At 41.4% G+C, this 14,084-nt stretch overlaps 1 protein-coding gene across 3 annotated transcripts in view; it reads left to right on the top strand.

The window, feature by feature from the left end:
• The window catches only part of snx8a (sorting nexin 8a), a 41,154-nt gene that overhangs the window by 21,789 nt on the left and 5,281 nt on the right, over positions 1-14,084 (top strand). For 2 of the 3 annotated variants that reach the window (XM_078417847.1, XM_078417850.1), the window contains exons 5-12: positions 1,429-1,546; positions 3,121-3,242; positions 3,645-3,728; positions 6,127-6,287; positions 7,778-7,910; positions 11,660-11,728; positions 11,878-12,027; positions 13,909-14,058. In XM_078417847.1, the coding sequence (XP_078273973.1) occupies positions 1,429-1,546; positions 3,121-3,242; positions 3,645-3,728; positions 6,127-6,287; positions 7,778-7,910; positions 11,660-11,728; positions 11,878-12,027; positions 13,909-14,058 (987 nt within the window). The remainder of the gene's footprint in view (positions 1-1,428; positions 1,547-3,120; positions 3,243-3,644; positions 3,729-6,126; positions 6,288-7,777; positions 7,911-11,659; positions 11,729-11,877; positions 12,028-13,908; positions 14,059-14,084) is intronic. The other variant, XM_078417848.1, reaches the window with a different exon arrangement.

Genomic DNA, 14,084 nt, shown 5'->3' with positions numbered 1-14,084 from the left:
CACAGTCCTCAAGCGTCAACTCCAGTGCTTGCTAACTTACACTGGGTCTTGGTTCCACAAAGTCTTCATTTCAATATTTGATTTGAGCTCTTGCATTTAAATCCCTCCCTATATTTGACATTTACTTTGAAACTATATCTAAAATTCTGTCTAGTTCTTACAGACTTCAGACTTTTTTGCTCTTTCCACCTCTGGTTTTTGGTCATCAACTTGAAGCATTATCTCTTTCTCTCCTGCTCACTCTCTCAATCTTCAGATGCTGGCTGCTCATTGAATATTTTAGCATTTTCTATTTTTATCCCCAGTTCCTTTGAGTAAATTTAATTGAACTAAGTGCAGGAAATCCCTTCCTAAATCTCTATTCCTTAAAGACACTGCTTAAAATCTATTTATTTGACTAATTTATAATCCCCAGTCCTAATTTCTGCTGTTTTTGAAGTGACATCAATTTTTTGCTGATCATCTCACATGCGAAACAATCTTGCAAGTTTAATCGTGAAAAAGATGTAATATGAATGTAAGTTGTCTTTAGAAGACAATGCTTAGTACCACCGTATAGTTCAATGCAGTATGAATGGTGACTTTTCTCTTTGTTTCTGCTTTGTGAATGGTTGGTAGTAAATTTATTTGCTCAGTACATATCTCTATTTTATGATATGATTCTGATATGTATAGTGTATTTCCTTCCTATCATTAAAAGAATGGGAGTCTGTTATTTTTTTTTGCTTATTAGTACCTCCAGAAATCCTCGCATCAGGTTACAGCAAATGAAGTACTTTTTAAGTGGGCAAATGTAGTGGCTGCATTGATTGCTGCAAGGTACCGGAGGAACAGTCAAATAAATGACTCCTTTTTGTGGGAATTTAGCAGTAAAAATTGGGTGGTACTCGCGAAGACTAGTTATAACATAAGTGAACTTTATATTTAGTTTGAGAATGGCAAACTTGAGTAAAAGATCTTGAACTTGAATAAAGGAAATAACTTTTTTTCAAAGTAGTGATTTTAGATCTTTTATTTCCTTTCAAGAGGCAAGAATGACTTTGTGGTTCAATTGCTCATTCAAACAAAAAAGCAATAGCACACAGACTTGCTGGATTTATGTGCCCAAGCCTCTGGAAGGATACATGAACCAATAACTTCTTATAATTTATCAAAGGCAGTCAAATGGAATTTCAGGAATAGATCATTAGTATAATGGTGGTGCTCTTGTTTCTGCTGGCAATCAATGTCAGATGAGAAGGGAGTAGATTTAATGGTTGATGGCAAGTCTGCTTATTTCTGTAGAATTGGATCATGTTTAATGGATGCAATTATCCAATGGTGCAATTGAACTCCTGATGTGTAATCCATGAACTATTTACAAGTTTTGGGTGAAGAAGATAGATATAAAACTGAGAAAAACCTATTCATCGTGTGTTTTCTTTTCAGCGATTCAAGTCATCCGTTTATCGAAGATATAACGATTTTGTTGTCTTCCATGAAGTATTGCTCCAGCGATTCCCATATAGGATGGTGCCAGCACTGCCGCCAAAGAGAATGCTAAGAGGTAAAGGTATTCAAGTAAGAGATATAGAAAGTTAGAGAAAAGACAAGGTGATGGGAGAGTGTAATTTATGATTATTGATTAGTAGAATGTGACAGAAAAGAACAGATCTTATAATTGTAAGGGCAGAGCAGCAAATATGTCAAAGCAGGAGAATTGGTTTGGAAAGATAAATTAAAATGTCTTTACATGTACTCATGAGGCATTTACTGAGAACATATTTCAGTTAATAGCATAAATGAAGGTGTATGTATGTGGTCAAATAGGTTTTATGGAGATACATGAGATTGCAGATGATGGATTCTGGAGTAAAAACAAACGAGTCTGTGGGTTAAGCAGCCTCTGGAGGCAAAGGGATGGTCGATTTTTCAAGTTGAGACCCTCCATAAGGACAGAGAGTAGGGGGAAGATGGCCAGTATAAAGGGGCAATAGAATAGGTTAATTAAGGGGAGGTGGATGGGGAACTTCAGAGACGGAATTGAATGTTTGTTGGAAATAGGAGACAATGATTTACATGCACCTTCTCCAACCTTGTCTATTGCATTTGTTGTTCTCGATGTGTTCCTCTGCATATTGAAGAGACCATGTGTGGACTAGGTGATCTTTTTGTAACACACAGTGCTTAGTCCACCATGGCCATCTTGAGCTCCCGAAGCATGTCATTTGAATTCTTATCACCAATCCTGCTGTCTGTCCTCGGTCTTCTCCGCTATTTCCAATCCTACTGTCGGTCCTCGGTCTTCTCCGCTGAGAGTCCTCGGTCTTCAAATGCAAATGAAGAACGCCGCTTCATATTTCATAATTAAGAAAGCAAATGAGAAATTGGGTTTAATTGAGTACAGTAGTGAGGATATATTAGTGCAATTGTACAGGGCCATGTTGAGACTATATCTGAGGTACGAAATGCATTTGATCTCTGTATCTCAAAAATATTTATTGAGGGAGTGCAACAAAACTTCAGTAGACTGAATCCTGGGATGCAACCAGAGTGTGAGACTAGATTGTGTTGATCAGGGCTATGTTCACCAGTAGGCCTGAAGAAGGGTCTCGACTCGAAACGTAACCTGTTCCTTTTCTCCAGAAATGCTGTCTGACCCGCTGAATTTCTCCAGCCTTTTGTGTCCATTCGGTTTAAACCAGCATCTGCAGTTCCTTCCGACACAGGATACATAGAAGGTTGACTGCTGGAATAAATGGGTGGCTTATTGAGGAAAAAAATATATATATATAGTGGAGGGGTGTGCACCCGTTGGGTGCAAATCTCTGCTGCGGGCGGTCCTGACCTCGGATGCTATCTGTGTGAAATTTGCATGTTCTCCCTGTTACCTTGGGTTTCCTCCGGGTGCTCTGGTTTCCTCCCACATCCCAAGGACGTGTGTATTTGTACATTCATTGGTCTCTGTAAATTGGCCCTTCATTTTTAGGGAGTAGATGTGAAAGTGGAATAGGATCGAACTTCAATCTTTTCAGTATTTTTATTTCAGATTTCTGGCATCTGCATTTCATTTGATTTTCCGTGTTTTAAGTTCACTCTGGTTTGTATTAAACTATTGGAATTTTTTGCCCGCCCACACAGCCGACAGGGAGTTCATTGAATCTCGGCGGCGAGCTCTGAAGCGTTTCGTTAACTTGGTTGCTCGCCACCCATTTTTCTCCAAAGATGAAATTCTGCAGATTTTCCTGTGCTTCAGTGGTCCTGTGAGTATTAACTAAATGTATGCACCAGTTGAGTTGTTTCTCACATCATGTTTCCTGATCTTTAAATTGACTCTGAGGAAGAAATGAGAAATGTTCTCTGCCTGGAGCCCTTCAATATTAACATGTACCTCCATCTGGGGATGATAGGGGTAAAATATTTATTTTTGAATACTCACCATGCTACTGATGTTAATCTTTTTATAAAGGTTAGTTTGGCCTTATGGGATCTGGGGTGGGTGAAGGGAAATTATCTCTGAGAAGGAGTAACTTCCTTCATGTCACTGCTTGTCCAACCAGAAATATGCAATTAATGCTGCCTTTGTTAATGACTTTTATAAATTGCCAATTAAAATAGAGTCCTTGAAACTATTTTAATTTTTTTTTTCACTTTTGTTTTGAAAGGACGTTCAAAACAGAATCCGCGAGTCATTACGAGGAGTGGGTGATGAGTTTCTGACATGTGGAATAGCACCAACAGCCAAGGTAGTGTTTTGAGTTCCAGTGTTACATGAAAACTTCTTGAGCTGGTGAGCCATTAGTGTTGCTGCAGGGATTTCAGTGAAGTGTAACAATATGACCTTTATACTGCATCTACTATAGCAACCAAGGGTGTAATAGAAGCAAATACTGTAGATGCTGGAAATGCCAGCGAGTCATACAACATCTGGGAAGAGTTAAACAGAGTTAATGTTTCAGGTTAATGACCTTTAATCAGAACAAAATCAGTGAGAAAATAGCATCTTTAAAATTGCAGAAGGAAGGGATGGAGAGAGCGAGAATAATAGCATGAAGACCAAGATTTTTGAGGTGACACAATCCTGCTGATTCCTTGAGGGTGATGGTAGAGATGTAAATAGAGGGAGATGAATTGAGGAAGGTAGAGAGAAGGAAACATTCTGAAAAATGAGATGTAGAACATAGCAAATCAGTGGGAATCTGAACTTAAAAGGGATACTTACTGGATCCTTTATCATTTGTAGGGAACAAAACAGAGTTAACGTCACAGATGGATGACCTTGCTTCTAAGCTGTCTTTTTTTAACAAACATGAAAGGCTTGTGATCTCAAATTGTTGATTGCATTGTCAAGTTTGAGGGCTGCAATATGCCTAGACTGAAGATAAAGTGCTCTTCCACACTTTGGACTTTGTTCCAACAATATAGAAGGCCATGGGAAGAGATGTCAGCGTGAGATTTTGAGTGGAGTGGCAAGCAGTTGGAAACGTGCGACCAATCCTTTTTACTGAACAGGTGTTCCATAAGACTACATTGAATTTGCTTTTGGATCTTCCAATGTGAAGAAGGCCCTATTGTGAGCATCAAATGCAGTACAGTTGACTGAAAATACTTAGTGCTTTAATTGGAATACTGCTTTTGATGAGAAGGGAAGAGGTGAAAGGACGTATTGCATCTCTTGCGGTTGGATGGGAAAATGCGGTGAAGAAGGAAGTAATTTGTGGAGATGGACGAATGAAGCAGAAGGGAATGGTCGTCTCAGATTGCTGAAAGGGGAGATGGAGATGGATCTGCTGGTTGAATCTGGTTGAAATAAGAAGGTAATCAGTTGACTGTTTAGGCATTTAGGGTGGAAGATAAGGATGACATGAACTCTATCTTTGCTTTGGTTGGGAGGGGAAGGGTGAGAGCAGAAATGTTAAAAAAAAAAGTTGTTGAGAATTCCAGAAGTGATACAATGGAACCTGCGAAAGTGGGAGAATAAAATAGAGTCCTTGCAGGGGACAGGATGTAAGAGTAGTGATTAATATAACTACGGAGACTGTAGATCCGACTTCTAATGGTGAACATTTGAAGTGTTCTAGTCAAGATTCTGCACAAGTGGCCTAAATCATTGAAAGGATTTGTTTTCTAGTTTTCAGAACTAAGGCTAGACAAATGATGCACTGAAATAGGAGTCAGCTGGTTAGTGCCACAAACCAGCCCTTCTTAGACATGGAAAATAGCCAGCACCGCCATTCAGTATGATCATGGTTGATTATCCAAAATCAGTGCCCTGTTCCAGTTTTCTTCCCATATCCCTTGATTCTGGTAGCCCAAGGAGCTATATTTAACTCTCTCTTGAAAACATCCAGTGAATTGGCCTCCACTGCCTTCTGTGGCAGAAAATTTCACCGATTCACAACTCTCTGGGTGAAAAGGTCTATTTACCTTTCAAAGTTGAAATGCATCACAGATCCATTGCGCTACCTTTTGATCTATTTCCCTTGATATTCTTTCTCAACCTGTCATCGTGTCAATAATCCCAAAATGTACCTTGTATTTTGAAGAGGGGAGAATTGGTGTTAATAAAATGACTGGATTATTTAGTGAGAATGGTTAAGGACTAAATATTGGCACCAAGGGGATTGCTTCTTTCATGTCCACTCTAAAGAATAGGTGGGGCATTTCATTCAAAAGTTACTATCTCCAACTGTGTAGCACTTGTCAGTATTGTATTTGTCCCTGCCTCGATTTTTATAATGGAACTAGGACTTATAAAACTCTAATTTGGTATCACAAAATGCTGGAGTAACTCAGCGGGTCAGGCAGCATCAAGGAATGGGTGAAGTTTCGGGTCAAGACCCTTCTTCAGACTCTAATTTGGTATCATGAAAACAAAAACAATGTGGAAGTACTTAGCAGCTCCGGCAGCATTTTTAGAGGGAGAAACCAAACTGATATTTAGGGTCAAGGACTCTTCATCAGTGTGTTTTAAAATGGAAACTGGAGGTGGAAAAACAAGAAAGAATGCGGAAATTGATATCCTAACATACATTAAGTCCGGAGTATTTTCTTTAACTGCATGTTTCAGAAAATTATTGCACAACTTTCATTTGTAGAAGGAAACTGTTCTACTTTTTGTTTTTTGCCTTTTCTTTCAAAATGCAGGAACTTCTCCCTCCTGATATCCAGGCTCAATTTGGTGCCAGTCGGGAGCTGATCCGAAACATTTACAGCAGTTTCCATAAGCTGAGGGACCGGTCAGAGCGAATGGCATTTCGATCTGCTGAGAATGCTACTGATCTCCTACTGTTCGGCAAGGAGTTGAGGCAAGAGTTGAGATATTCCGTGTATTCGGTTTGCCTAATATCTGCTTTTTAAAACCTGCCAAAGGTGCCAGTCTAATGAGACCAATATACTGTATGCTGTTTTCCCATGATACAAGAATTTAACTTTAACATGATGCAACTTTTAATGGCCTGCAGATGGGAGTAATACTTATTTGCTTCTTCTCTCTTGCTAATGCATCCTATCCCTTGCCTTACAGGGAAAGTATCTTCCACCCATGCTCGCTTCTCTTGTCACAGAGAATAACCAGACATTTGTGTGATATCTGCTGCACTGTATTCTAGCAATACTGAGTGGGATACTTATTGTATCCATGCTTGGGAGGTGCAGAGAAGAATGGAGATTTGAACTAAGGTAGTTGCTTGCAAAGATCACGTGGATCAGGCCAGTGTTCAATGTTACAAAGTCAGCCCAAACAATGAATCGGGGGAAACTACAGTCGATCCTGGAGCCGATTGGGTTTGGGTATATTCCAGAAGGGACGGTGGGTTCGGAGTTGTGATCTTGCAGAATTTACAGAAACTGAGGTGGATGGTGGCTGCATGGCAAGAAGTTGTTAATTATTCAACTTTATGCAGTTCAATTTTGTTTGGGCAGAGTGAGCAAATAATCCTCATGAATTTCCTTCAGTGAAGACTGAGTGGAAGTTAACGAATCACACTGTCAGAGGCTTGAATAATGATTTTGTGGCAACACTGTGCATTTAGAAAAAGCAGGCCAGAGAAGTAGAAATAATAGTTATTAGTTTCCCGTCAGTCAGTGTGATTGGAAACAGCTGCAGATTGCAAGTATTTGCTAGAAGGGGTCAGGAATGGGTTGTGAAGAGCTTGAAGCTGTGGATTGGCAACTGAACAAACTTAAAATAGCAACAACTCTTCTCCTCCCCCTCCCCTCCAGCATTCCCACCTTCCCCAGGAGAAGCCTGGGGGCCATCCTGTTGTGATCAGGAAAATAGTTCTGGCACGGCACAGGAAGGAAATGTTTGTGCTAATGGAACTCCATCTGCAGACTTGAAGGAACTGATTGAAGTTGAGGAAAATGGATTTGGGTGCACTGCTTTTCACTTGGTAAACAAGGTCTAAGTGTCCATAACCTATGTTTGCCACTTTCAAAGTAAGAAAAAATGAACACGCATAACATTTTCTTCAAGCTTGGACATTTCCAGTGTTCTTACAGCCACTGAAATACTCTTGAAATGTAGCCAACATTAAATAGTTGCTCCAGGCTCATGGTCTATAACATCTAATATAGCAAAAATATTCCAAGGCACCTCATAGGAATATTTTCAAAGAAAAACGTTACCGCTGAGCTAAAAAGAAATGCAAGGGAAAGTGACTGAAGGTTTGCTGAAATAAATAATGTTTTCTGTGTTCTTGCCTTGTTGAAATGCATGGTGGTTTTGCTTTCAACAAACCCAGAGGTGAAGTAACTGTTAATGTTCTGTTTCTTCTCCTCTCTCCCTGTGCTTCAGTACCCTGGGCTCTGACACAACGCCGATTCCATCATGGGTATCAGCAGCAAGCAGCATGTGGGGTACCTTGAAACAGACTCTTAAAAGCTTATCTGTGGAATTTGCATTGCTTGCTGATAAAGCTTCAAGGCAGGTAGGTCCAGTGCTGGCGAACATGAGGATGGGTCTGGCATTTTCTTTAAAATCTTAATGATGTCCCAAAGCTCTTAATAACTAATTATCTTTTTCTAAAGTAATAAAACAGCAGTTAATTTCTGAAGTCCACTCCACAGAAAGTCATCAAATAATGACTGGCTAATTTAATATTTATTTCGGAGAATAAATAGGCCCAGGAATTCTGGTCGCTCCTCTTTGGGGAAGTAGCATGGACTTTATATCTACTTGGGTGTGGATGTGATGATTTCATTTATCATCTTCCTGTTAGTGGAAAGGGCAAGGCTGGCAGGATTGGAGAGGTGATGAATAGATCATATCACAGCACAGGAACACACCCTTCCACTCACAGTGTCCATGCTGAAAATGATGCTAGGTTAAACTAATCTTCTCTGCATGTGATGCATATCCCTCCATTCCCTGCATATCCATGTGCCTATCTAAAAGCCTCTTAAATATCACTATCATATCTGCATCCCACCACCACCTCTGGCAGCGAATTCCAGCCACGCACCACTGTTTAAAAAAAAAAGATTTACCTTGCACATCGTCTTTAAATTTTGCCTCTCTCACCTTGAAGCTATGCTCTCTAGTCTTTGACATTTCCATCCTGGGGGGAAAAGGTTTTCTGACTGTCTACTCTATTAATGCCTCTCAAAATGTTATATAGTTTTATCCAATCTCCCCTCAACCTCTGAAGCTTTTTAAAAAAAGCATCTAAGTTTGTCCAACCACTCCTTTTCGATAATACCCCCTAATTCAGACAGCATTCTGGTTGATCTCTTCGACACCCTTTTCAAAGCTTCCACATCTTTCCTGTAGTGCCATGACCAGAACTGTACACAATATTCCAAATGCAGCCTAACCAAAGTCCCATAAAGCTGCAACATTAGTTTCTGAATCTTATACTCAAAGCCCTGACCAATGAATTCAAGCATACCATATGCCTTATTTTCCTCTCTTTGCTTGTATTGCCACTTTCAGAGAGCTATGGTCATGCACCCTATGATGCCTCTGGAATTAAGAATTATGCACAAAGTGGTGAACACTGTCCAATCCATCATGGGTACTGACCTCCCCATCATCGAAGAGATCTACAAGAATCTCTGCCTCAAAAAGGCAGCCAGCATCAACAGACTCGCACACCACCCTGACCACACTCTCATTTTGCTCATGCCATTGGGAAGGTTTAGGAGCCTGAAAAGGCAGTGGAGGCCAATTCTCTGAATGCATTCAAGAGAGAGCTAGATAGAGCTCTTAAGGATAGCGGAGTCAGGGGGTGTGGGGAGAAGGCAGGAACGGGGTACTGATTGAGAATGATCAGCCATGATCACATTGAATGGCGGTGCTGGCTCGAAGGGCCGAATGGCCTCCTCCTGCACCTATTGTCAATAGAAAACTGTAATGTCCAGGTTGTGGAGCAGCTTCTTCCCTACAGTCATCAGACTATTAAACACTACAACCCACCAAATGGGCTCCAAACTATATAGACTTGGGGGCATTTATTTTGCACTACTATTGTTTACATATCTGTTGTGCTGCTGGAAGTAAGAATTTCATGAATCTGTTTCAGGACATGTGACAAGAAAACTCTCTTGAATCTTGACATCAATGCTGTTACGGGTCTTACCATTAACTGTATACTTTCCCCTTGCATTCGACCTCCCAAAGTGCAACACCTCACATTTGCTCGGATTTAATTCCATCTCCCATTTCTGAAGTGATAGCCTTCCTCACTTCTTGCAACTCCACCAATTTTCATGTTGTCCACAAATTTTAGACACGTTTATGTCTGAGTTGTTTGTATATAATCACAGACAACAGAGGCGCCAGAACAGATCCCTACAGAACTCCACTAATCACAGACCTCCAGCCAAGAGGATTAATGAGAGCAGGGTGGTAGAGGTTGTCTACTTGGACTGTGGCAACTCTTTTGACAAGGTCCAGCATAGAAGACTGGTCCAGAAGTGAGATCACTTGGAATCCAGAATGAGCTTGCCATTTAGATACAAGATTGGCTTAGTGGAGGGAGTCAAAGGGTGGTGGAGGAGGGCTATTTTTTCAGATTTGAGGCTTGAGACCGGTGTTGTGCTGCAAGGTTTGGTTCTGAGTCCTCTGTTATATAATTTAGATGTAAATGTATGCTGCATAATCAGTAAGTTTGCAGATGACACCAAAAGTGGATAGCAAAGGATATTGTCAGAGGTTCGACAGGAATCTACATCAACTGGGAAAGCGGGTAGACAGATTCATGGATAGGAAATGTATGGTGGGGTATGGGTTAAATGCAAGCAAATATGATTAGCTCAGGAAGATACTTTGGCGAGCTTGGAGGAGCTGGGCCTAAGGGCCTGTTTCCATGCTGTATAATTCTCTGACTATCATTTTGGCAGTGGAGCACTTTATTATTGCTGCACCAGTTATGTTGGCCTACGTTTATGTAGTTGTATCTTTGGAGTGGAGCCCACAATCTTCAAGTTCCAGGACTATACTGTCACAGCTATTATTAATGTGAAGTTAGACACAAAATGCTGGAGTAACTCAGCGGGACAGGCAGCATCTCTGGAGAGAAAGAATGGGTGACATTTTGGGTTGAGACCCTTCTTCAGACTGATGTCAGGGGAGTGGACGGTACAGAGATAAAATGTAGTCGGAGACAGTAAAACTGGTCGGAGAACTGGAAAGGGTGAGGGGATGGAGAGAGAGGGAAAGCAATGGCTACTTGAAATGAGAGAAGTCAATGTTTATACCACTGGGGTACTGTGGAGGGGGAGTGGACGATACAGAGATAAAATGTAGTCGGAGACAATAAAACTGGTCGGAGAACTGGAAAGGGTGAGGGGATGGAGAGAGAGGGAAAGCAATGGCTACTTGAAATGAGAGAAGTCAATGTTTATACCACTGGGGTGCAAGCTACCCAAGTGAAATATGAGGTGCTGTTCCTCCAATTTGCGCTGGGCTTCACTCTGACAATGGAGGAGGCCCAGGACAGAAAGATCAGTGTGGGAATGGGAGGGGGAGTTAAAGTTTTGAGCAACCGGGATATCAGGTAGGTTTAGACGGACTGCGCTGAGGTATTCGACGAAACGATCGCCGAGCCTGCGCTTGGTTTTGTTGATCTACAGGATTCCACACCTGGAACAGCAGATACAATAGATGAGGTTGGAGGCAGTGGAAGTGAACCTCTGCCTCACCTGAAAAGACTGTCAGGGTCCTTAGATGGAGTCAAGGGGAGAGGTCCGGGGACATGTGTTGCATCTCCTATGGTTGCAGGGGAAAGTACCTGGGAAGGGGGTGGTTTGGGTGGGAAGGGATGAGTTGACCAGGGATTAGCGGAGGGAACGGTCTCTGCAGAAAGTGGAAAGGGGTGGAGATGGGAAGTGACTAGTGGGATCCTGTTGGAGGTGGCAAAAATGTCAGAGGGTTATATGCTGTATGCGACGGCTATTATTAATGTTGCAGAGTCAATTATATCCATGTTTCTCGGAGCTACTATATCAGGGTGAATAATGTTACGATTGGAGGCTCATTGACCACCATTGCATTGTGTCTCTCAATATTTAGTGAGAACTTGTGTGACCTTCCACTGGCCAGCACGAGTGATGTGGTTGGGTCCATAAGGGTAAATAAGCTACAAATAGTTTGAAGATAAAGAAAAAGAACAAATTAGTTATTGGATTAACAAAATACATTGAAAGATCTTTTAATTAGCTCCCATTTCTTTTATAGGGTAAGCGCGAAGAGGAGGAAGTGGTGGAAAAACTCAATATCTTCTTGGATTTATTGCAGTCCTATAAGGTCAGTGATACTGAAGCACACCCGAGCCAAATATATCAGCCAGCAGCTGGAAATAGGAAATGGGGTTTTTAGTTTGGAGATGAATTGCATCTGAATTTCCTGCCAGTAACAAATGTTCCTCTCCTTCCCTACCCTGTCCCTTCCCCCAGGACTTGTGTGAACGCCATGAAAAAGGTGTACTTCACGAGCACCAGCGAGCGTTACAAAAATACACCTCTATGAAACGGCAGATGATGAGTGTAACTGTGCAAAGCAAAGAGCAGATTTCTGCGGAGCAACTGGAATCACGAATCATGCAGGTGCTTTGAATTTCAGGAAAATTGGATTGAATGTAGCTCCAATATCTTATGACAATTGACTTTCCTTGAGGTAACCGGCCAGTGTGTATTGGCTGGTTCCTGAACAGGATGGGAACTCTTATTGCATCAATAATAGTAGGTCGTAATGTGGTCTTCATGGTTATCTTCATGTACGGGGATTCATTGAAGATTTAACGATTACATTGGTTGAACTGAGTACTGTGATCATGTTGAGCTCTTGAAGTACATTCTCAGTCCAAGCCAGTCCTAGATTTTAAAAGAGCAATTCAAAGCAGGTCTTATCATGGTCCCCAAGTTTGGGCATTATCCAAGAAATTAACTGTATTGCTGGTCAAATAATTTCAAACTGTGGATTCAAACACCAGTCTGCATTCGTTTGGTACTTTTAACATAATACCCCAGAAATGCCAGAAGTTGAGACTAAGCATTTGGACATAAGACCAAAAGCTTGGTCAGAGTAGTAGGTTTTAAGTTGTATTGTAATGAATATAGGATTCGGAAATCTTTGAAATTGTTGAAATTAAGCATCAAGGCCCTGCTGTCTGAAACTGAAGTTCTTTGGGTCCCGGTTGCATGCCATTTCAATTCCCCTTTCTGTCCCTCCCCAACTTGTCTGTCCTCAATCTTCTCCTCTGCCAGGGTAAGGTTCAACGCAGACTAGAGGAAGACCTCTTATTCCATCTGGGTAGTCTAAAACAGTGGTATGAACACATTGAATGTTATAATTTCAAGTAATTCTGTGTACCTCTCGCTCTCCTTTCGACCCATCTCCAGTCCACTAATTTTTTGTCCCCTTTCCTATACCCTCTTCCTCCCTTGCTCCCAGCTCCCCTTCACTTTATTTCCCAATTTTTGTCACTATCCTCTCTTTGTCCCATCCACCTATTACCCACATATTTCACTGACCAGATCACCTACATCCCCCATCTGGTTCTGGTCCCATCTGTCCTTCATTTCTTCCCCAATAGTTCCCATCATTGTCTTTCTTACTCATCATATTCCAGCACTGGTAATGTTTGTGTTCCCACTTATCATCCTCTAGCAGCTGCCCCCATCTTCATTCTCCCCTTCTCTCCCCTGACTGCATCTGCATTTTTTTTGGTCTGCCTCCACCTATCACCTATCCCCTTCTCCCAACTCCTCCCCTAACTGGCTCCATCTGACCATCATCCTTCACCCCATGCCATGCTACCTGTTGCACTTGATTTGCATTGGTCATTTTAATAATGTTGCAACTAAACTAGACTCAATACCCCAAGGATCATCAAGATTCAATATGTTATTAATATGTAGCTGAGCAGTATCCTTTATAAAAGGAAAGCAGAGATCTATGCCTCTGTGCCTCAACAATAAGTGACCAGCTCCACAATAATAAGGATGACCATTCACACTGCTGCTGGGGGATAAACTGCACATGCAATGCACAGAAATGGGTTGGGTATTCACTGCTATCCTCATCATTGACACCCACTGGATGTGAATGGAAAAAAAGAATTTTGTATTTTGTCAATGTTGGATGAAGGATGGAGAAGGAAATGATGATGAATTTTCAGAACCTGCTCAAATACATTAAACATTTAACATGGGAGATTTGATTGTTGAAGAAATATTGGAAAATGCAGGTAGTTGACAATCTAATCCATGAGTAATTGGGCAAGGGGCATTATGTGCGTCCTGGTTGCAAACCTGCTCTTGGCCTTTCAAGGCCATAAACACTAATGGGGATGTCAAAAGCTGGGTGACCTGTTTGATAAATGTCATCCTCTGTGATGAAGAGTAACAAGGATGGAGTAATGCTGTTATCTTGGAAGGTTCATTTTCCCATTGATGTATCCTTCATTAGCAATCTGCTTTTTTCAGCAAGAGAACACCATCTTGACCATGGAACTTCGGAACTATTTCTCCCTGTTTTGCCTGCACCAGGAGACTCAGCTCATCCACATCTACCTGCAAATCACTTCCCATGTGCTGACAGCCTTCATTGACTCCCAGATCCAAGGGCATAACGAGGTACAGCCAGTCCAGCAAAATAACTA

Source organism: Rhinoraja longicauda, chromosome 21, assembly GCF_053455715.1.
Source record: "Rhinoraja longicauda isolate Sanriku21f chromosome 21, sRhiLon1.1, whole genome shotgun sequence".
NCBI lineage: Eukaryota > Metazoa > Chordata > Chondrichthyes > Rajiformes > Arhynchobatidae > Rhinoraja > Rhinoraja longicauda.
This window is presented reverse-complemented; position numbering and strand designations above follow the sequence as displayed.